The sequence below is a fragment of the Hordeum vulgare genome, chromosome 2H, assembly GCF_904849725.1.
Source record: "Hordeum vulgare subsp. vulgare chromosome 2H, MorexV3_pseudomolecules_assembly, whole genome shotgun sequence".
Lineage (NCBI taxonomy): Eukaryota > Viridiplantae > Streptophyta > Magnoliopsida > Poales > Poaceae > Hordeum > Hordeum vulgare.
Window position 1 is genome coordinate 615,153,952 of NC_058519.1, and position 21,207 is coordinate 615,175,158.

General features: G+C 45.8%; 4 protein-coding genes and 1 pseudogene across 5 annotated transcripts; 3 read left to right on the plus strand and 2 right to left on the minus strand.

Moving 5' to 3' along the window:
• The first annotated feature begins 1,423 nt into the window (after positions 1 to 1,423).
• On the plus strand, positions 1,424 to 6,104 carry LOC123427845 (calcium-dependent protein kinase 13). The gene is made up of 7 exons (XM_045111980.1): positions 1,424 to 2,709; positions 3,251 to 3,394; positions 3,485 to 3,637; positions 3,735 to 3,850; positions 4,299 to 4,466; positions 5,093 to 5,317; positions 5,779 to 6,104. Exons 1-7 carry the CDS (start codon positions 1,965 to 1,967, stop codon positions 5,899 to 5,901), a joined length of 1,674 nt encoding a protein of 557 aa, XP_044967915.1. The 5' UTR covers positions 1,424 to 1,964; the 3' UTR covers positions 5,902 to 6,104.
• A 333-nt stretch (positions 6,105 to 6,437) lies between these two features.
• LOC123427843 lies at positions 6,438 to 9,199 on the minus strand (annotated as a pseudogene).
• A 107-nt stretch (positions 9,200 to 9,306) lies between these two features.
• Positions 9,307 to 12,942, plus strand: LOC123427846. The gene is made up of 6 exons (XM_045111981.1): positions 9,307 to 9,512; positions 9,876 to 9,936; positions 10,071 to 10,206; positions 10,372 to 10,699; positions 11,718 to 11,846; positions 12,096 to 12,942. The coding sequence occupies exons 1-6, from the start codon at positions 9,422 to 9,424 to the stop codon at positions 12,608 to 12,610; spliced, it is 1,260 nt and encodes a 419-aa protein (XP_044967916.1). The 5' UTR covers positions 9,307 to 9,421; the 3' UTR covers positions 12,611 to 12,942.
• A 50-nt stretch (positions 12,943 to 12,992) lies between these two features.
• Positions 12,993 to 15,867, minus strand: LOC123427847 (protein MULTIPLE CHLOROPLAST DIVISION SITE 1). The gene is made up of 4 exons (XM_045111982.1): positions 15,528 to 15,867; positions 14,618 to 14,784; positions 13,595 to 13,982; positions 12,993 to 13,351 (listed from the first exon to the last, which is right to left on the minus strand). Exons 1-4 carry the CDS (start codon positions 15,744 to 15,746, stop codon positions 13,157 to 13,159), a joined length of 969 nt encoding a protein of 322 aa, XP_044967917.1. The 5' UTR covers positions 15,747 to 15,867; the 3' UTR covers positions 12,993 to 13,156.
• A 173-nt stretch (positions 15,868 to 16,040) lies between these two features.
• On the plus strand, positions 16,041 to 20,906 carry LOC123427849. Of its 2 annotated transcripts, XM_045111984.1 has the most exons (6): positions 16,041 to 16,240; positions 16,770 to 17,123; positions 17,208 to 17,576; positions 18,092 to 18,160; positions 19,542 to 19,895; positions 19,982 to 20,906. In XM_045111984.1, exons 2-6 carry the CDS (start codon positions 16,773 to 16,775, stop codon positions 20,543 to 20,545), a joined length of 1,707 nt encoding a protein of 568 aa, XP_044967919.1. In that variant the 5' UTR covers positions 16,041 to 16,240; positions 16,770 to 16,772; the 3' UTR covers positions 20,546 to 20,906. The 2 variants fall into 2 exon arrangements, with proteins under 2 accessions (XP_044967919.1, XP_044967920.1); XM_045111985.1 differs by lacking the exon at positions 18,092 to 18,160.
• Positions 20,907 to 21,207: the final 301 nt, after the last annotated feature.

Sequence of the window (21,207 nt, forward strand, 5' to 3'; positions counted from 1 at the left end):
CGGACTCATTCGCTTTGGAGAAAACAAAAACTAGAAATTAGAAGTAGTACAAAAATGTCAGGATGTTAATTGCCATCCTAAGAAATTACATTGTCTCGTTCATACGAAAATAAAATTTAGATGGATGTATAGCTTCCTACATAAACACAAGAAATAAAGTATTGGAACCGAATGCATTTTGCATTTATAAAAAAGGGTGTGTTCAAGACACATCTAGATATGACATAGTTATTACACATCTAAATGACTAAATCAAATATATATAAAAAGAAGAAAATACCCACATGAATTTTTACATAAGATCAATGATATAGGACTTAGATATACAATATTTTTCTCACATCTAGATGTATTTTAACAAAATTGTATAAGAAAATTCCCTCTAAATCCTCTTCCCTACGTTTTTACCCTGAAAATCCTCGAAAACCAAACGAGGACTACATTCTAGCTCGTGCCACGTGTACTCAGTCAGTCAAAGATTCCGGCGAGTCAAAGCCAGCAGATGGACACATATATGCACCCATTATTAAAGTTGAAACTCATACTAGATCTGATCCCATGACCGGATAAACCACGAGTTATCCGCACTCTACGCTCGCCGGTGCCTTGCACGTACACTCAGAAGCTTCCTCTTCCTCCCGCCCGGAGGTCACACCCGTGCACACGGAACGCAAATTTCCTCGTGTTTCATCCGTTTCTTCCTTGGTATGTTATGTACGTATGTATGTATGTATGTATGGCTCCATGCTTCTTGATTTTTTGTCTATGTGTTCGTATATGTATACACAACAAAATGAACATCCCTAAGCGAAAGTGCCGTCGCCCGTCGGTACATGCCTGCATCCGTCTTTCTTCCTTGTGTGGTGGCGTTGCTTTCCCCGCAGGACTTTATCTACGCTGTTTGGGCAGCGGCTCTGACGTCATAACGGCGCAGACCAAGCCTACCGTCACCGACACGAGGGCCCACGGGGCCCGCACGCAAGCGACACGCAGACGGACGGGGCCAGTTGACGTGACCGGCGTGAGCGGAGAAGCATCGGCGCAGCCCGCAGCCATGGCCGCTCGGCTCGGCGCCTACCTACCAACCCTGCCGGCGCGCGCGCATGTTGCCTCGGGGTCGGGGCGGTTCGGCCCTTTCCGCGCGGCGCGTGGGTCCCAACCCCCGCCCCGCTGGAAAACAGGACCCACGGAGTCCGCCCCCACCACCACCTGACCACCCTATCCCCCAGCTAGCTGCGACGATGAGTGGAGTTGAGTGTACCTGTCCTCTTCGCAAGAACCGAGGCGGGGTGCCGACCTCCTCCTCCTTCGCGTCACCTTCCCTTCCATTTCGCCCACCCGCAAAAATCCAAGACGACGCACGCAAGGCAAACTACTCCCGAAATCGAATAAATAAACGGCTCTCCTTTTCCAAAAACAGCGCGTCCTTCTTCTCAAAAGGTTGGAAAAATTACTACTACTTCCTTTTTACATTCCCACGACCGCAGCGGCGGTCAGGCTGACGGCCGCCCGCAGCGCCGGCGTGCGTCCGTGGAGTACGTGCCTGGCCAATCGATCCACGCGCTCCGGGGCCGGGCCAATCCAAACAGTGGTAGCTCAGTAGCTGTTGGCACCCGCTGCTTTCCCCAGACCAAACGTGACCCCGGAGCGGAGAAGAAGCCGCCATGAAGCAGCCTCCTCCGCCTCTGCCTCTGCCCGCTGCCGCTGCCGCTGCTTTCCCACCTCCTCGTTAAATCCATCCTCCCCAACGAGCCCCACCCTCTCCTCCCCCCTCCCCTCCCCTCCCCTCCCTCCTCCACCCAGCCAGACCAGAGCAGAGGAGAGGAGAGCCTCCACCCCATCCAGGTCGGTTTCGCCGCTTTGCTCCCGCTGACGGTTCCGTGAGAGCGAGGCGACCACCAACCAACAGCGGAGTGGGCCGACGGAGCTTTGATGCGCCAGGCGCGGCCTCCCCCCGTCCTTTGATGGGCAACGCATGCGGCGGTTCCCTTAGATCCAAGTACCTGCACAGCTTCAAGCACCCCGCCTCCCAGCGCCACGACCCCGACCGCGACTACGACCCCAACCCCAACCCCAACCCCGCCGCCGCAGCCGACTCCCCGAAGAAGACCAAGCCGGCCGCCAAGACGGACGGCCACGCGGCCCCCGCGCAGCCCGCCGCGGCCATGAGGCGCGGCGGGGCGGGCGCCCCCGCCGACCTCGGCTCCGTCCTCGGCCACCCCACGCCCAACCTGCGCGACCTCTACGCGCTCGGCCGGAAGCTCGGGCAGGGCCAGTTCGGCACCACCTACCTCTGCACCGAGCTCGCCACGGGGGCCGACTACGCCTGCAAGTCCATCTCCAAGCGCAAGCTCATCACAAAGGAGGACATCGACGACGTGCGACGCGAGATCCAGATCATGCACCACCTCTCCGGACACAAGAACGTCGTCGCCATCAAGGGCGCCTACGAGGACCAGCTCTACGTGCACATCGTCATGGAGCTCTGCGCCGGCGGCGAGCTCTTCGACCGCATCATACAGCGGGGACACTACAGCGAGCGCAAGGCCGCCGAGCTCACCAGGATCATCGTCGGGGTCGTCGAGGCCTGCCACTCGCTCGGGGTCATGCACCGGGACCTCAAGCCCGAGAACTTCCTGCTCGCCAACAAGGACGACGACCTCTCGCTCAAGGCCATCGACTTCGGGCTCTCCGTCTTCTTCAAGCCTGGTGAGCTACTCCTGCTGGCTGCCTGCACCTCCTTAGTACTACATTAATCCTTCCTGCTCTAGTCGGTCAACGACTGCGATGTCCTTAATTAATTTGGTACTACTACTACACTAGTATTGCCGAAGCTAATGCCCACATAATTAACTGTGGTTTGGCTTGCGATTGGATTCGGATGGTACTCCTAGATGCTTACATGACGGAACCTTATCTGGAATCATGCCACCAAAATAGGAGTATGAAGGATTAATGAAGTATTAATGGTGATTAGTCATGAGACCCTTTACGTGATGGCACTGGACAACATTCCCTTAATGCAATTTTACTTTGGACTTTCTGAAATACAAGTTCACTGGGAAACTCATCCTAGTTGAATGGCAGTGGGAAGTCCGAAACTGATGGAAATGGAAATTGCTATATTTGGGGAAAGAATATTCTGTAGCAGTCTATTCTAGAATCTGCATGGTGCCTTTCCGCTTATATGACTTTGTGATGCACTCTACGCTCATGCCTCCCTTCCTCATTCTTGCTCTGTTTATTCCAGGCCAAATTTTCACCGATGTTGTTGGAAGCCCATATTATGTAGCGCCAGAAGTGCTGTGCAAAAAATATGGACCAGAAGCTGATGTCTGGACCGCTGGTGTAATTCTCTACATTCTGCTAAGCGGTGTACCCCCATTTTGGGCAGGTGATTGATTTTTTTACCCTTCAATTAACTTGGGAGCTTGTCTTCTGACGATTGTAGGCTTACCTGTGTTTATGAATGTATATAACGCAGAGACGCAGCAAGGAATATTTGATGCTGTACTGAAAGGTGTCATTGATTTTGATTCTGAACCCTGGCCTGTGATATCTGACAGTGCAAAAGATCTGATAACAAGAATGCTCAATCCTCGCCCAGCTGAACGCTTGACAGCACACGAAGTTCTATGTTAGTTTCTTTCACTACTTTACGCTCCTGGTTCCATGCCTTCTCTACTCCCTTAATGCGTTCGCTCAATTGACATACTTGCAACCATTGCATTCAGGCCATCCATGGATTCGTGATCATGGAGTTGCTCCTGATCGTCCTCTTGACACAGCTGTCTTATCTCGCATCAAACAATTCTCTGCGATGAATAAGTTGAAGAAGATGGCTTTGCGGGTGAGTTCAATTCTTCTTGAGCTCATGTTTTTAATTGCCTGCTTTGGATCCATGAGCTTGCAAGGAGGCTATTTTTGGCGTTTGTCTCTTAAAGACTCTTGTTCACTCTGTCAGAATTGCTTTACACATGCATTCTTTGCCACTTGTTGAATTTTTAAATGACCTTCTATGCAAAATAGTACTTTGCCATTGGTTCTGTTCGGGCTATCCTATGATTTTTATTGAACTGTCAGCCTGTCACCTACTAATCAAAGTGCTTACCTGACTGGATTCCCATTATCTTGTACTAATATGAGCGATATGCTTGATGATAAATTTCCATTCTTCCTTTGCATGACATGAGGGAGTTATCAAAACAAATTGTATCGAGTTCTGAAATATGTCTTTGTGTGATGAAGCATACTTTGCGAATTATGCATTAACTGATATTTCGTGATCATTTTACCAGGTAATAGCTGAAAGCCTCTCAGAGGAGGAAATTGCAGGGCTGAAGGAAATGTTCCAGACTATGGATGCCGATAACAGTGGTGCAATTACATATGATGAGCTCAAAGAAGGCTTGAGAAAATATGGCTCCACATTAAAGGATACTGAGATTCGTGATCTTATGGACGCGGTGAGTTAGCCAAAACCTACTACTGGCTTTGATTTCTTTCTTAAATGACCAAATACCTCAAGTCTCCTAATCTTAAATCCCTATGAAGTAGAAGCTTTTATAGTCTCTTAGAAACTTGGGCTGCCTCTGGCCAGCTCATATATTACATGATTATGAGGAAATTGGGAACTAGGCCATTTAATGCGCAAGCTGTTCTTCTTACAGTTGCATCTTTTTGTTGGTGGCTTTCTTTAGGGCATATATAATTAGGAAACATGCAGTAGACATCATTTTACCTTTACATTATTCCTTTTGTCTGTTATGTTGCAAATAGGGGCACATAACTCTACTTCTGATATGCAAAACTGGATTTCTGAGAGTAAATGCTATAATCAAATTTTAATTATTTTTTAAAGCACCCAGCATTTGATTTCTCGTGAGAATTTATGCTTAAGCACCAGCAGATGTGTATCTGTGAAAGTTATTTCTTAATCGACTAGTGTAGCAAGTCCAGAGAAATTTACTCTGCTGACTGATAAGTTCAGCTTGGGCTTTATGCCGCAGGCTTTGAAAACATTTCAAAGACAAGTTATAACATGGTAAACGAAGAAACTTACATGTCCCTTGTGTATCATTTGATTCATTAGGCGGATGTGGACAACAGTGGGACCATCGACTATATAGAGTTCATCGCTGCAACATTGCATCTGAATAAACTGGAGCGTGAGGAGCATCTGGTGGCAGCCTTTTCATATTTTGACAAAGATGGAAGTGGTTACATCACAGTGGATGAGCTGCAGCAAGCTTGCCTGGAGCATAACATGCCAGATGCTTTTCTTGATGATGTCATTAAAGAAGCTGACCAGGACAATGTAAGTGTGGTCTTAATTCTATATATTTATTATTCTCTAGATGTGGTATATCTTGGTTACCTATTAGTCCATTACTGCCTTCCTAGTTGGGATATGTACAATCAATGTAAGTAGCGGGATGCAATAGAGCTTGTTCAGTAGTCCAGCCAAGACAATTAGGATCAAATACTTTCTGGGTGTGGGAACCATATTAGGCAAATGCTTGTCTAATAAATTCTACTTGTAGCTGCACGCTCTATTTGAGCATGGTTTACGGATTCATTTTATGATTCCAGTGGACATAGATTTATGCCCTATAGTGCCGCTCCAAAAGATAGTTTGGCTGAGAGAGGCTGCCTTCATCGACCAACATAGCTCAGTTGCTGCTTTGTTAACGAATGAATGCTTATGGTTTTGTTATTAGTAACAAAAATAAGTTAGTTGCATGAACTGCCTGTCCTGATTTTGCTCTCTTCTGTCAGGATGGGCGCATTGACTATGGAGAATTTGTTGCCATGATGACCAAGGGCAACATGGGGGTCGGGCGAAGAACAATGAGAAACAGCCTGAATATCAGCATGAGAGACGCACCTGGTGCAATCTAGACTTCCACGATGTATATACAGCTTGTGGCTTTAGCTTCTTCCCGTCTTCCCGCTCCATCGAAGCCTTCCTGCAAATTATCGAATCTTGTAAAATGCCTGTGTGGATGTGTGTTTCTGTGGATTCTGATTTAGCTCGTCAATTGATTCGACGGAACGCATGCTAAGCTGGGTTGAAATGATCTCACACGTTGCTGCTGCTTAAATCCCTGCAAATGTTCAGTGAAATTACCTCCTACTATATCTGCCTGCAATTGCTAACTCTTAAATTGCCTTGTCACGATGCAATGCAGCCCAGATTGATGAACAGTCCTGGACGTGATGTTACTTTTTCCCTCTCTAGCACTGGCCGTGGTGCTAACGTATGAACTAGATGTGCTTATTGTCAATATGACATAACTAAGCCTCTGTTCTCCAGTGGTTACCCCATCGCATCCTTTGCCCGTAGCTTTCAGATGAATTTCTCCTCGGCGCTTTCCAGGTGAAGGAAACAAAGTGGCGAACATCAGACAGATAGTGGAGAGATACAAAACGCAGAATAATCAAAATAGTGGACATTTTACTCCTCTTTGTTCCCAATGAGTCTGACGGGCTACACAGAAAAAGAACTACAGGGGATTCCTATGGTCACCAGTAGTCCCCGCAAGAGCAGGAACCGCCTTTGAAGTGGTGAAATCGAACGGCGTCTCGAATCACAAACTCCCGACCGGTCACCGTCGATATCAACTTGATCACCGTGTGGCAGTCGCCGCAAATGCGAAGGTTCTTCATGATGTGGATGGGCATCCAAGCAGGCAGGTTCATGATCCCAAAGGCCACGGCCAGCTTCTCGCTGTGATGGATCTCAGATCGCAGGGACTCGGTCCTCACGTATCCGAGCTGTGCGATCTTCTCCATGAGCTCATCCAGCTTCTCCCGAATCGCGATCACCTGAGGGTGGCTCACGTCTTCTGCTTTGAAGACGTGAACTTTGTTTTTAACTTCCATCCAGCTGTAGCCGGGGTTTTTCTTTATCCCCTTGTCTCGCATTAGCTTCCTAACTTGCGCGGAATCGACCGATTTCCCAGCATCGGCATAGATCTTTGCCAGAAGCATGTAGCCTCCAGAATCAGGCGAGTCCAGGTCGAACAAGTGCTTAGCTGCCAATTCCGCGAGCTCGTTGTTGCCATGTGTCTTGCAGGCGCTGAGAAGAGCCCCCCAGACTTCAGCGGTTGGTTTCATGGGCATCTCGTCGATGAGATTCTTGGCTTCGATCAAATTCCCTGCACGGGCAAGAAGGTCCACCATACACGAGAAATGCTCCAACCCTGGAGATACGTTGTGGTCTCTCTTCAACATATCGAAATAAAACTTCCCCTCCTGCACGAGTCCAGAATGGCTGCAGCTTGACAGAATGGCAACATAGCTTATGTAGTCCGGTTTTGCCCCTTTCTTCAGCATATCATCAAAGATCTCTATAGCTTGCTTCCCCATGCCGTGCTGTGAATAACCGGTGATCATGGCATTCCAGGAAACCAAATCCTTCCGACTTAGAAAGTCAAATATTTTTCGAGCTTCTGATATCCTTCCGCATTTGGAGTACATTGTGATAACCGCGTTCATGACTGAGGTGTCTAAGATGAGACCAACCTTTACAGTATGACCAGTAATCTGATCTCCAAGTTTATTTGCGCCCATATCCGCACACCCTCTGAACAATGTGACATAAGTAACCAGTCAGGTATGACATCCTTCTCAGTTAGCATAGCACTATACATCTTGAGGCCATCTTCCTCAGCTCCATGTTGTATATATGCCCCCAACATCGCATTCCATGTAATTACATTCCTTGTGGACATGCCATCAAAGAACTCACGAGCTTTCCCTATGTTCCCCACTTGAGAATATGCAGTAAGCATGCCAGTCCATGATACAATGTCCCTTTCTTCCATCGAACTGAATATAGATTCAGCGTTCTGGAGATTGCCACACTTTGCATACATAGAGATAAGGGAATTAGAGACGACAACAGCTCGAGTGTGACCACTTTTCAGAGAGAGAGAATGCAGCTGCCTCGCAAGACACATATCCATCCTGTTGGAGCAGCCACTTATTATAGTAGCCAGTGCAAACTGATCAACTGTCATCAGTTCAGCTCTCATCTGATTGAATAGTTCAAGGGATTCACTGAAACATCCATACTGCAAGAATCCCCCAATAAGAACTGTCCACGACACAGTGTTCCGATCGCGTAAGGAGCTGAACACTCTCCTTGCTTCCTTAAAACAGCCACATTTTGCATATAATTCAACCATAGCACTGGCAACGTATGGGTCAATACGCGGTAGGCTCCGAATCACCTGAGCATGGAGTTGCTTACCCCATCCCAGTGAAGACAATTTAGCACATGCAGTCAGAGAGCTAGTGTATGTTGTCGAATCAAGACGCACACCTCTATTGTGCATGTCCACAGCCACACTAAGGGCTTCTCTGGCTCGCCCACTCTGAGACAACGCGGATACCATCATGTTCCAAGAAACAACATCTCGTTCAGGCATGCTCTCAAAAAGCTCAAGAGCATGATCAACACCGTATGACTTGGCATAACCTGCTAGCATACTGTTCCGACAAAAAACAGTTGGCTTTCAATCTGACTGAACTGCTTCGAAGCAAAATCAACAGCCCCACATCTCACGAACATGTCGACAATGCCAGTCGCAACGTCAGGGTCGCCCTGGAAACCAAACTTTGTTAACAACCCAAGTAGCTGCAGCGCCACTTCATGCCACCCGAGAGCGCCACAGGACTTCATGGCGCAGCCGAAAGTGAAGGCGTTCGGCAAGGAGTCCCCGCTTCGGCGCATGGACACGAAGGACTCCATGGCATCCAAGAACCGGCCGCTCTGGTAGTAGCCGGACATGAGGGTGTTCACGAGGTGACGTCCCTCCTGGGCATTCTGCCGAACAGCTCCTCCGCATCGCTCAGGCTGCCCAGCTTCGCGTACCCATTCATCATTATGTTGTGGGTGATGACGTTGGGCTCCGTGATGTCGCCCCGCAGCAGGCCTCGGGCGTCGGGGAGGGCTCCGCAGGAGAGGGTAGGCGTGAAGGAGCGTGTTCTGGAGGAAGACGGCGGACGCGAGGCCCACGCTGACGAGGCGGCCGTGCAGCGCGCGCGCGCCGGCGAGCGCGCCGCGGGCCCCGCACGAGCGCAGCGCGTCCGCGAGCGCCTGCGTGACGGCCATGTGGGAGGCGGCGGCGGCAGGGAGAGGAGGAGACGGCGGTGGCGCCCATGGCGTCGCCACCATTCAAACACAGGCCGCAGTGGAGTATGACAAGTGGGACCGAGCTGTGTGATCCTGGGTGTTGGAGCAAAAGGTACTGGCGTGGTCTCCGTTTTCCAACTGTGAAAGCGTAGAGTGTTCGTTGCCTTGCTTGCCTGCCGCCTTCTGTTCTGCTCCGTCTTCTCTCTGACTCTCTCCTGGCTCCCTCGCCCGGCAAGGAAGAGAAGCGCTAGGGTACAGGGTTAGGGGGGCGAGGCCGCCATGGAGGAGGGGGGAGACGGATCCCTCGAGGCGCGGCCCGGCGTCCTGCTCGTCGGCGCCCCCGGCGTGGGCAAGCGAACCATCCTCTCCCGTGAGATCCCGCCCCCCTCTCGCACTCCCCCCATCTCACATCTGTACATGTCCTGATTCGCATACGCCTTTAGGGTCCGAATCCGCCGTTTTCATGTTTACATCGTGCTGTTGGTGAGAAGATTTAGCGGTCTGGTCTAGTGGTTACTGATTTCAGTAGGTTATGGTATGGGGTTGACAGGGGAGGAGGGAATCAAGTGTTGTAGCTGACAGTTTAGTACCATTTCCAGTTCCATCACTGGCTTGACGAAATTCCTTTGTGGAGATTTAGGTTTATATGCTTTGGCACATCATGTGTATTTATTCTGTGATCGGCTGGGCACCTCTTATTCACTTATCATCTCCATATCACCATGAACTGCAGGGTTGCTTGGGGCGGAAGTGCCGGACACATCCGACTTGTCCTCCGGTGTGCTGTGTCAGGGGTATGTGCTTAAACGCCTACACGGCGAATCACTGTGTGGTGTGTGTGATGTGGCGTACTTGCAGAATTAGTAGACCTAGTTTTCAGTTGAGCTGATATCTGACAGAACCTCTGTTGCTGTTGATCGATATCCAGGTGGAAAATTGACACCAAGTACTACTCTGCTGATATTTCCATTTGGACAGCACATCTTGAGGAAGGGTTTTCTCTCGGCTCGCTCCCTCATCTGGACCAGTTGGCTGCTCTCATTATGGTCTTCGATATGAATGATGTCAGAACAGTGAACCCGTCACACATTCTTTGTTTCCTACTGTTATTTCTAGTTCCGTTCTCAACCTATAATCCTTTACTCAACTCTCTTGAACCTTGTAATTACTGGTGTTCAATTGTTTGATCCTCAATTCTGCAGCAGGCTAATCGTCTCAGCAATATGCAGGAATCATCCTTAGTTACCCTCCGAAACTGGGTCGGTAATATTGATGTTCAGAGGTTTGAAGTTCTGCTCTGCATAGGAAATAAAACAGATCTTGTGCCTGGCCATGGTGCGCATGTGGAATACAGGAGGCGCATGCAAAAGATTGGCGAGTCATGTAGTGATCCACATCCTGAATATTTGGATTTTGGGATAAATGAAAATGAAGGTTGTGGTTTGTTATCAGAGGAAGAGCCGCAAATAGAGATCAGAGATTCCACTTTGAAGTGGTGCATTGACCATAATATTGAGTATATTGAAGCTTGTGCTTCCAACGCTGATTTTGACAAATGTAAGTAACTAAGTTGTCCTGTGCGCTGCAATTGTTCGACATAACCACATTATTTTTACCATCATCTGCCCCCCCCCCCCCCCTCACTCACACACATAAATACCAATGTCAATCATACCATTATGCTGCCATGTGTTCTAAATTTGAAAATCAGTTAATTAGTTGCACACTTAGTATGTAATGATAATGCTCATCCTCAAGACAATTGGTTCTCTTATGATTCCTTACTTATGTGTGTTTTTGTGATACTTAACACACTTTTGCATAGGATCACACTTTGGGATGCCATCAACCTGCTTTTCACCATAGTACATTTATTTTCCATCTCTGTTGTGTGTGATTTAGTACTGTGCTTCTTTTGACTATTTTCTGTGATGATGTTGGTCCTTGGAGGGCCTAACTTCTGTTAGTGCCATTGTAAGCTGGGCTTCTTAGTGAAACTGTGGTCTTCTTAGTAGAAAAGGTCATGAAGCTTGAACTTCTCTTGAAAATGCGTCTAGCGGAACAATTTTGGGAAGATTCAAGTCTTTTATAAGCTTAAACTCAAGCCAGACCAAATTTGGCCTTTGTAGGATCCCATTTCCTAACACTGTAAGATCTTTTCTTACTTCAGTAAGCAATATCTTGGAGATCACTAGCACCCAACTAACTAAAAATCACATTTAATATGTTAGTATTGGTCACTTGATCAAATTACATTTTTTTATTTTCTTATGTAATTTATGTGCGAACCTGCAAATCTGAAAAGGCAATTCAAGTTCATATTGTTGTATAACATATTGCTGTTTAGTGTTAAATGCCCTACACCAAAAGGCTAACAAATTAGATGGCTGATCCACATGCGTGGCATCTGTAACTGTTCTTATTGTGTGTGATTATGGAATTGTATTATACTTGTTTGATGGAGTCTGGTAAAAGGGACCTATTTCTATACAACGTTCAATGTTGGGTGTATGTAACTAGATCTTTTGGATGCTCTTTCAATTCTTAACTGACATCTATTTATAATTACCGACAGGCCTATCAGTGGACGGTGATAGCCAAGGCCTAGAGCGACTATTTGGAGCCCTTTCTGCACACATGTGGCCCGGAATGATTCTGAAATCTGGAAACAAAATAACTGCTCCATCCTTGGTCGAAAAAGATGGTGAGTTAAATTAGAAATTAACCATATATATTATTAAAGTAGCGCCATGATTTTGTGATGAGCCATGCTTGCTCTAACAAACAACAATATGATGATATGCAAAGCTGGAGTGATTTTGGTAATTAAAATATCATGCATTCATGCCCTCCATGGAACATGTGTTGTCGAATCAAAACATAATATTATACTTTACATTATTGAATTTAGAACCCTGTATTTGGCCTTAATTATTCTGTATTCTTCTGTCAGAATCTACAGATGATGAGGATTATGAATTTGACTATGAGGTCCTATCCCATGCATCTGATGAGCAATGGGAATTCGTCGGTGAATCGAGTACATCAAGAAGCTTGGAAGGATTAGATGAAGCTAAATCTTTGCAGGACAACACACAGCAAGTTGTGAACGGCAATGCTAGTTCTTCGGCGTACAACCCTCTTCCAGATGACAGATCTACAGAGCCTGCTGAAGAAATTCCTGTAACTCAGAGTCAAACACCTGAAGATAGTAGTAATCATGTGGACAACACTGAAGCAAATACTTCTGAGGACCAGCGAACTGACACCCCAGAGGTTGATACGCTGCTTGAGGATGATCACTATGGCGTAGATGATCTGGAGAGACTAATGTCAGAGATTGGCAACATGCGCTCCAACCTGAGGCTCGTTCCTGACTTCCAGAGGAGGGAGATGGCTGCCAAGATAGCCATGAAAATGGCAACCATGTTTGGTGATAGTGACGATGAAGGCTTCCATGCTGTCTAAGCCAAATTGCTTATCTTCACACAGGATTACAGGTTATGGCAAGCCTATTTGTATTGGGAGATCGGCATCATGCCACCTAGGGCATTTTTATAAAATCCTGATGCCATTTCCCACTCACACAAATTTTGTACCTCATAGTTCTTCCAGATATTTAGCCATTTACCTTCTGTAGAGTTATTCATACTTTCTACCTTTATAGGTTTTGTGCTGTATCATTAAGACTTTGATTTCTCTTAGGTTCTTGAATCAACGAGCTATTGTATATGTAACTTATCAAATATTGTGTTACTGTTGAGTTACTCAAAATATGAGTTATAAATTATTGTATCAAATTATTGTATGGTTCTAAGCGGTTGAAAATGAGATAGTGCATCTGGAGATCTTCTGGCAAAGAGGATATCAGATATACAACAGCACATATAACATAATAGTGCTCAATATCAACTGTTCAGTACGCAAGCCTTCCAAACTCCTCTATCTACAGCTAAAACATGACAACACTACATAACAAAACGAAATGCCGAGGGGTTTATACAATTCACACAGTTATTGTCCTTCCAAGCTTTTTGATAGTGAACTGTTGTCAGAGCTCTCGGGCTCAGGCTCTAACATTGGTTGGCCATTTTGGCTATTCACCATGACAGGTTTAGACTGTTGCAGATTCCCAGATGGCTCGTCTGATAACTTTGATGTTCTTGCACTGTGTTGCACACCCCTTGGACTGGAAGAGAATGGTGTTACCTGCGAAACATTGTAGAGATCATGGAGAGTTATTCCAGACGGCATGGTAAAACAAATAAAACTATTGTTAGTTCAGTTATCAGATTGAGCTTTAAACTTATGAAACAACTCATTTATCCTGCCTGCAGAGAGGTCTGCAAACAGCATATATAGAACTACATTTAAAAATAAGTAGCAGCACAAGTCTTTCTGCATTGTAGCATTTGGCCGGTTCAGAGTATCATGTTTATTGCAAAAACTCACATCATTAGAAGCCTCTAGCCTTGCCCTCAAAGCTTCATGTTCGGCTTTAACACGGGACGGGACACCATCCTTTTGATAAACATTCCTTTTGGCAGCCTCCTCATCTACTTCAACTGAACCAGCAGCAAATGGGTGGTTTACTGGAATCCATCTAACTGTCTCTGGATCGACATCTGGTGGCAGGGGATCACCTTCTTTAAGAAACACGGTGGGCCTTTTCCACTGATATGCATGTGATCGCCTTTTCTGATGCATTGTCTGTTGTTCATTTGTAAGCCGGACAGGAGCCATGCGGTACTCCTTGCCAAACATTTGAGCAGTAGAAGTACCTTCATCGATCTTGACTAACGGATTATTGAAAGGATCATTGTACACCCGTGGTTTTGCACTGCAGAGTTACCTTGGCCAAAATTATTGCATGACTTAAAGAGAAATATTACACAATTGCAGTAGAAGGGTTAAAAGTTTAAAAGTAGGCTTGAAAAGCAGCAAAACAATTTTTGTTTATTCCTAAGGTGATGTTCCAATTGCCATAGCAGTCAACAAGAGTGAGGCGTGAATTTACAATGGCATAAAGCAAGTTACTAGACACATGGAAAAGATGACAATTCTTCCTCAGAGAAGACTTCACCCCTATAGTTAAACCTTTAGAACTTAGAAGGGCAACCAAATCAAATAAAGCGACACCATGGCATCAATGGTCTGATGGTGGTGGTCGCATGAACAGGGTATATTTGTTCTGAACGTTTTGTAAACATGATTCAGAATACAATAAAATGTTATTAGAAAAACAACCAATTCGAAAGTATAACATCAAAGGTGGATTTGAGTATGAATCCATTCTAATTTAGACCCCCAAAAATGTAGTCAAACCATATATTATTCCAAGAAAAGTAGGTAGGTTTGTGTGCTGTCTTCATAAATACTCATACGAGTAAACCTCTAAGCCCAAATCATCATACGGAAAACTATGGCGGATATTGCAGAAGAGAACCCAGAATTTAAGTTTGACAAGATACATACATCCCACGTTGCCCTGATTTTAGATGCCCACGCCTTACTAGATCAGCAACAGAACCATTATTATCTTGGTGTTGCGTTCTTATGACAACCTGCCTTGCAACAGCAGCCAAAAATGCAATGCCGAAGCCGAAACCAGCAACGGAACTTAGTCCAATGTTTTTCCTGATCTGCATGAAAACATAAAATAAGAGAGTATTTGTTATGCAAAGATGGAACTACATACGACATGATCACATGACTACGAGTCTATGAGATGGTAAAGTATTATGTACTGGCGAAGAGATACTTTAAATAAAAGTAAAAGCCCAAAATGCCTAAAATCTCAAAAGCCATGTGACAGTCAGGGGTCAAAAAGGAAGGCAGCAAAGTTTAATCAGTTCCCTGAATCCCTGATGCATTACAGATTGTTCATGAGCAGTGAACTAAAAGTCATCAAAGGAAGAAAAAGCAGTGGGCATGGGGGCAGCGATCTGACGGCAAATTCTATCATTAAAGATTTTGCTGCATGTATGTAGCATGCCATATTTCCCACTAGTTGTTAGCATTTCAACAAACCATTATATTTAGATCAATTTTGCCAGGGCGTCATTTGAGCTCATCCCAATCTACAATTTGAGTATTTTAATTCATAATATCAAGGTAAGCATATAAACTAGACATGTACATAAACTTTATCTTCTTTACACCTGCCACATTCTGTGCACTAGGCTAACTACATCTCCACAAGGAAAATCCCTAGCAAGTTCAAACTGTTTACGCACTCGCCACACTGTGCTTCCCTCTACCCATTTCCTGCACAACAAGAGCTAAACCTGACAAGCAACCACAGCTCAGTCCTGACACTGACAGTGGCCAACCCTTGCAGTCCAAATGCGCAGAAATAACAAGCAAGAGAAACGGGCCGCGTTACCGAGACAACAGCAGGGGGCACCGAGGCGACAAGCGCCCTCAAATCCCCCACCCTCCTCTCCAGAGCGCCGATCCTCCGCTCCCCGTCCGGGGCGCCACTCGTGCCGCTCGAAGCCCTGATTGGGCGGGGCCACCTCGGCCTACCGCGGAAGCATCTGGGCGGGATTAAGCGGACGGGGGCGGAGAGGGAGACGGCGAAGGAGGCGGAGGCGGGCGCCATTGCTGCCCTCGCATGGAGGGGCGAGCTAGCTAGGCTAATGGCCTGGGACTGGGACTCTGGGAGTGCTCAGGGAGGGATGGAGGGGCAGGGGGACGGAGAAGACAGAGGAGGAAGCAAATGGAGTGGTCCCTGGGCCTGGGCCTGGGCCGGAATTGAATGGAGCGGAAGCATCGGAGAAGACGCATCGTGACCGTCTAAAGCAAATCTAACGGCTATTATTACCCGGCGGGCCAGGGTTGTCCCGCTGATGCTGGACCAAGCGATACGATACGGCCGGAGAGAGATGAACCAAACGATCCGGGACTGGATTGGATCGAGCGCGACCCATCCCGTCCCGTCCCTCACCCCCGAGCGGCCAGTCGTTCCCCAACCACCCCTACCTCCCCTCCGCCGGCCGGCAGGCGACGGAGCCCCGGAGCTGCTCGCCTCCCTCCCAGCTTACCGGCGTGACGAGGCGCCCGGCGCCGGCCGGGGGTCCGGCAGCCCGTGGTTAGGTATGGGACATGCCAAATCACACGATTGTATCTCATTTTTATTGATGTACGCATACGTTTATTTAGTCCATCCAAATACCGCACAAGACAAATACTGCTTACTGCATTATGTAGGCAGACCTTAACGTCTGGAGGTTAGACATGTTGCTGCAACAAGTTCAGTTAATTTTGCTGTGACGCTCCTAATGCTTGAACAGTCAAAACCACTGTTTGCTGATTTTTTTTTTGTTTGTTCAGAATTTTAGAGAATTGTTGTTCCCAGGTTCCATTTTCCAGTAGATGTGCAGTTAGTCTTGCAGTCTTCCTGATGTTATTCAGAACTTGCTGCAATGGATGGTAGTCTGATATGATCAGTTTGGGCCAGGGCTCGTCCATGGAAATTGCAGTCTTGCAGCTAGGAATTTCAAATGCTTGATGTGTTGCAAGTCTCGTCTTTTGTCATACATTTCTCACATGCGCACGCTATGCATGGATTTATTTTGTTGCCAGATTCTTGCTTTATTGATTGGGTCTGTAATTGTTATGCCAGGGAATGAACTTGGTACAGCATGCCGATAACATGCCCGGTAACAACGGCAGTGGCAAGCAGGCCGTTTGGACAACTGCCATGTCGTCCTTTGTGCTTAAGTTCATGGCTAATCTGGTGACCAGTGGAACTAGAGCCTCCAACAGTTTCAGGCAAGTTCATCATAAAAGCTGTGCAAAGGCTTTGAACGAGCGTTTCAAGCTTCAAGTATCTGCCGCTCAGATTTCGAACCACCTTCGGAAGTGGAAAAGAATATGGGGAAGGGTTAACAAGCTCAAGACCTTAAGCGGCGCTCTTTGGGATGAGCATACATGCACCGTTGTGCTTGATCAGGAGCATTACGCCAGTCACGTTAAGGTAGGATTGCACTCTATGTTGTTTCCACATGGTGATGTCATTCTTGCTTCTGTGTTGTCTAATATTTTATGTATTACTTGGCAGGACCACCATAGTGATGCCGACTTGTTGAACACTCCTATCGAGCACTATCATGAGATGGCTACAATCTGTGGCAGCGGTATGGTTTCAGGTGTATATGCTAGCAGGAATAGCAATGACCTTCTTTCCACAGACGTGGCTGATGATGAATTTGAAAATGAAGATAGCAATGGAGAGAGCGACCCTCTTGCTACATATGTGACTGAGAATGAAATGGAAAACAGAAAAACCAATGGAGTGAGTGACCCTCTTGCTACAGATGTGTCTGAGAATGAAAAAACCTGTGAAGAGGCCATGAAATCTTTTACTAACACTGATGGAGGGAACTTTGGTGACCCATCGGGCAGTTTACCGCCACCAAAGAAGGCCAAGGTAAACCACGATGACATGTCCAAATAATATTGACTGTACTTGTATAGTTAAAGGTATATCTGGTTAAATTCGAAAAGGTTACTCAAAAATGGAGTAGTTGCTAACTGAAATGTGCTAGTTATACAAACCTTCACAGTTAGTATCAATTGTTACAGCTGGATACCTGTGGTCTTGCAGTTAGCATCTGGACCCTGATCACAAATTTATCTCCAAATTATATTTAGAAGTAAATCATTTGGAGAAACAAAAACACATATGATGCCAAAAAATGTTGGTGATTGGGAACTTGCAGATATTCAACCTGATCACTTGATGCACAGTGACAAGAGTTCTTGGTCATGCTTACTTCATCATGATACATACAGCATAGGCTTACTCTTGTTCTCTGAAGATAATGCTTGCCTTGACGTGTTGATGTTTCTATGTGAAATTTGAATGCCGCAGTTCGCTACTAAACTAAACCTGTATTATGATTCTACTTTCTGAACAAAATAACATCTCCTTATTTACCCCAGATGTCTCACTTGAATTTATCACAACAATGCGGTGCTCTAGTTACGCAGCCAGGCGTGGCTATATCACATGTAAGTCTTCTTCAAAGTTCTTTCACGCACAAGGAGTTGCAGCCCACTGTCACAACAGAATAAATAGACTGCATGCCATCAATTGCTTCAGTCGGCTTCTCGTTTTTATTTGTTAGAGCCCTAATAAGGGACGCCACTTACGTACCTAGCTCGAGCTTGTCATGGACTGTCTGGGGTAGCTTTGCAAAAAAGATATTAACCTCCTATAACAGCAGATTTGAAAAGTTGAGTGTCAATTCGAATTCTTGTGATGTAAGTACATAACCCGATTCTTCCCCTTCACTACTCAAGTGGGCATTGCCATAGCTGCATCAAAGTTGTGTTCATTCGCGAAGGAAGGAAAGAACCACTGTTTTATTCTACGGGGAAGTACCTGGCACCACACGTGTAGGCAGTGGGAAAAATATCCAGTGGAAACCAAGTCCATGGCAAAAATTCCGTAAAAATCATGTATATACTAATTCTAAAAATCCTCAAAACATATGGCATGTTGGTAGCATGATGTTCTAGACACGTGTAAAATGTCAAGTTTGAACTCTTAATAATTTGGGAGACATGTAAAAACAGATTCAGCATGAATAGTGATTTTACAGTTTTGGCACCATTCATTGGTGAATTTGCTAATACCTCTCAGATGAATTTGACTTGAAATTTTATATGTTTGTAGAACATCACCTCCCCAATATACTATTTCCTTTTCGTCCGGATATTCTTCATGTAGGTTGTAAAGGGAGCAAGTACATGATTATAGAGACATACTTCGACAATCCCTGCTGAGAAAATACCCATTGACTTTCAGAACCACTATGGCCATTAGTTTATAAATGCATATATGTAAAATGTTGTTGTTATCACGGTAATCCATCTCTGAGCCCGGGCTCATATGAGCCCGGTGAACAGTACGGCGGTTTGGACTACAAAATATATTCAAAAAAATTCAAATTTTTTTGTGGTGCAAGATGCTCTAATGTGTGAACTCCCTGCAAAATTTTATGAAGTTTGGACATTCGAGGAGCTCGCGGCAAAAAAGACAAAATCAGGCATGAATAGTGCGATTTTCAAAAGTTTCTCACACATCCCAATTTTGTCTTTTTTGCCGTGAGCTCCTCGAATGTCCAAACTTCACAAAATTTTGCAGGGAGTTCACACATAGGAACATCTTGCACCACAAAAAAAATTGAATTTTTTTGAACATTTTTTGCACCCTAAACCGGCGTACTGTTCACGCCCGGACTCATCTGAGCCCGGGAGCCAAAACGCCGCGTCCTTGTTATCATATCTAATTTAGTTTTTTTTACATAATTTGTATGGTATGGTTGGCAAATTATTGTCTATTACCAGATTCTTGTTTTCTTAATCAGATCATGTTGTTAATTCGTAGGGAATGAACATGGAACAGCATGCGGATAACATGGGGGGTACTAATGGTGGTGGTGGGCAACTTGTTTGGACAAATGCCATGTCATCCTTTGTGCTTCAGTTCTTGACTAACCTAGTGGTTGGTGGAACTAGACCCTCTCATGTTTTCAAGCAAGTTAATCTTAAAAGTTGTGCTCAGGCATTGAGTGAGCATTTCAGGGTTCAAGTGAATTCTGCACAGATTTCTAACCATCTTAGGAAATGGAAGAAAATATGGAAAAAGGTTAACATACTCAAGAGTTTAAGTGGCGCTCTTTGGGATGCGAATACTAGCACCATTGTGCTTAATCATGAGCATTACACGGCTCACGTTAAGGTAAGATTGCAGCATATGTTGTTTCCCGGCTGTGACGCCATTGCTGCACATACTTTTTAAATTATTCCTTGTGTATTACTTGGCAGGACCACCATCATGATGCTGACTTCTTGAACACTCCAATTAAGAACTATCGTGAGATGGCGACAATCTTTGTCAAAGGCATGGCTTCATCCAGGCCTGCTAGGAGTAGCAATGAGTCTCTTGCTAGGGAGCCTGAGAATGTAATCGAGAATGAAAACGTGAATGGAGGAGGTGGCCTTATTATTGCCAAAGGTGTTGAAGGGGCTGCAATGTCTTTTACTAACACTGATGAAGGAGATAGTGGTGATTCCTCTGGCAGTTTGCCGCCCCCACCGCCACCAAAGAAGGCCAAGGTGAAGAACGATGACAGCCTGCTATGCACAATGACCCGTGTTCTCGATCGCCTAGCAGAAGCCGTAGAGAAGTGCAGTAGGAGAGACACCGATGTCCCCGACGGCCTCTGGGCTAACATGAAGGGCCTCCCGGGGTTTGAGCAGGAGCATCTTGCCCACTACTATGCTTATTTGTGCGAAAATGCTCACGTTGCCAGGGCATTCGTCAAGCTTAGCGTGCCTCACAAAATGGTTTGGGTTAATAGGTACATCAAGAACCACCTCTCGGCCTAGTTAGTTGTGTTTACTACGGTAAGATTGGGCTATGGTAATGCTTCTCTTGGTAGTTTTTGTATGAACTACTATAATATACTCCCTCCATCTCAAAATAACTGTCTTAACTTTGTGCTAGCTCTAGTACAAAATTGTACTAAGCTTAAGACACTTATTTTAGGACGGAGGGAGTAGTAGAATGCAGCTGATCTTCATGGACCTTTTATGTGCAATCTTGCACGTACATGCTAGAAGATGCCATGGTTTGTTATCATACTTGGGAGTCTGAGGATGTCGCAAGCTGAATGCCTTGTTAAATGCTATAGATCAGGCAGGCATGGTTGGATGAGCCAGGAAGGGGAGGTTATGTTTGATGTTTCAACTTGGCAGCTCACTTGCTCATTCTTGCCATATTATTGGGATGCTTGCTGGGTATCACCAGGCTGCTTTTCTGCCTGTACTAGGGACGATTGACGACTGTTTTTTTTTTAAACGGAGATAAAATCTTTGCCTCATCCATTAAATAAGAGAGACTAGAGGTTGTTTGTTACAAATAACCCGAATACACGACATAAGATCACTCTTGCAAAATTATGGACCCTCGATTTTTTTCACCGGTGATAATCCAAAGGTTGTCCTCGGTGTTGATGGAGGCTAGTAATATAGTCGGTGGTGCACTCTTA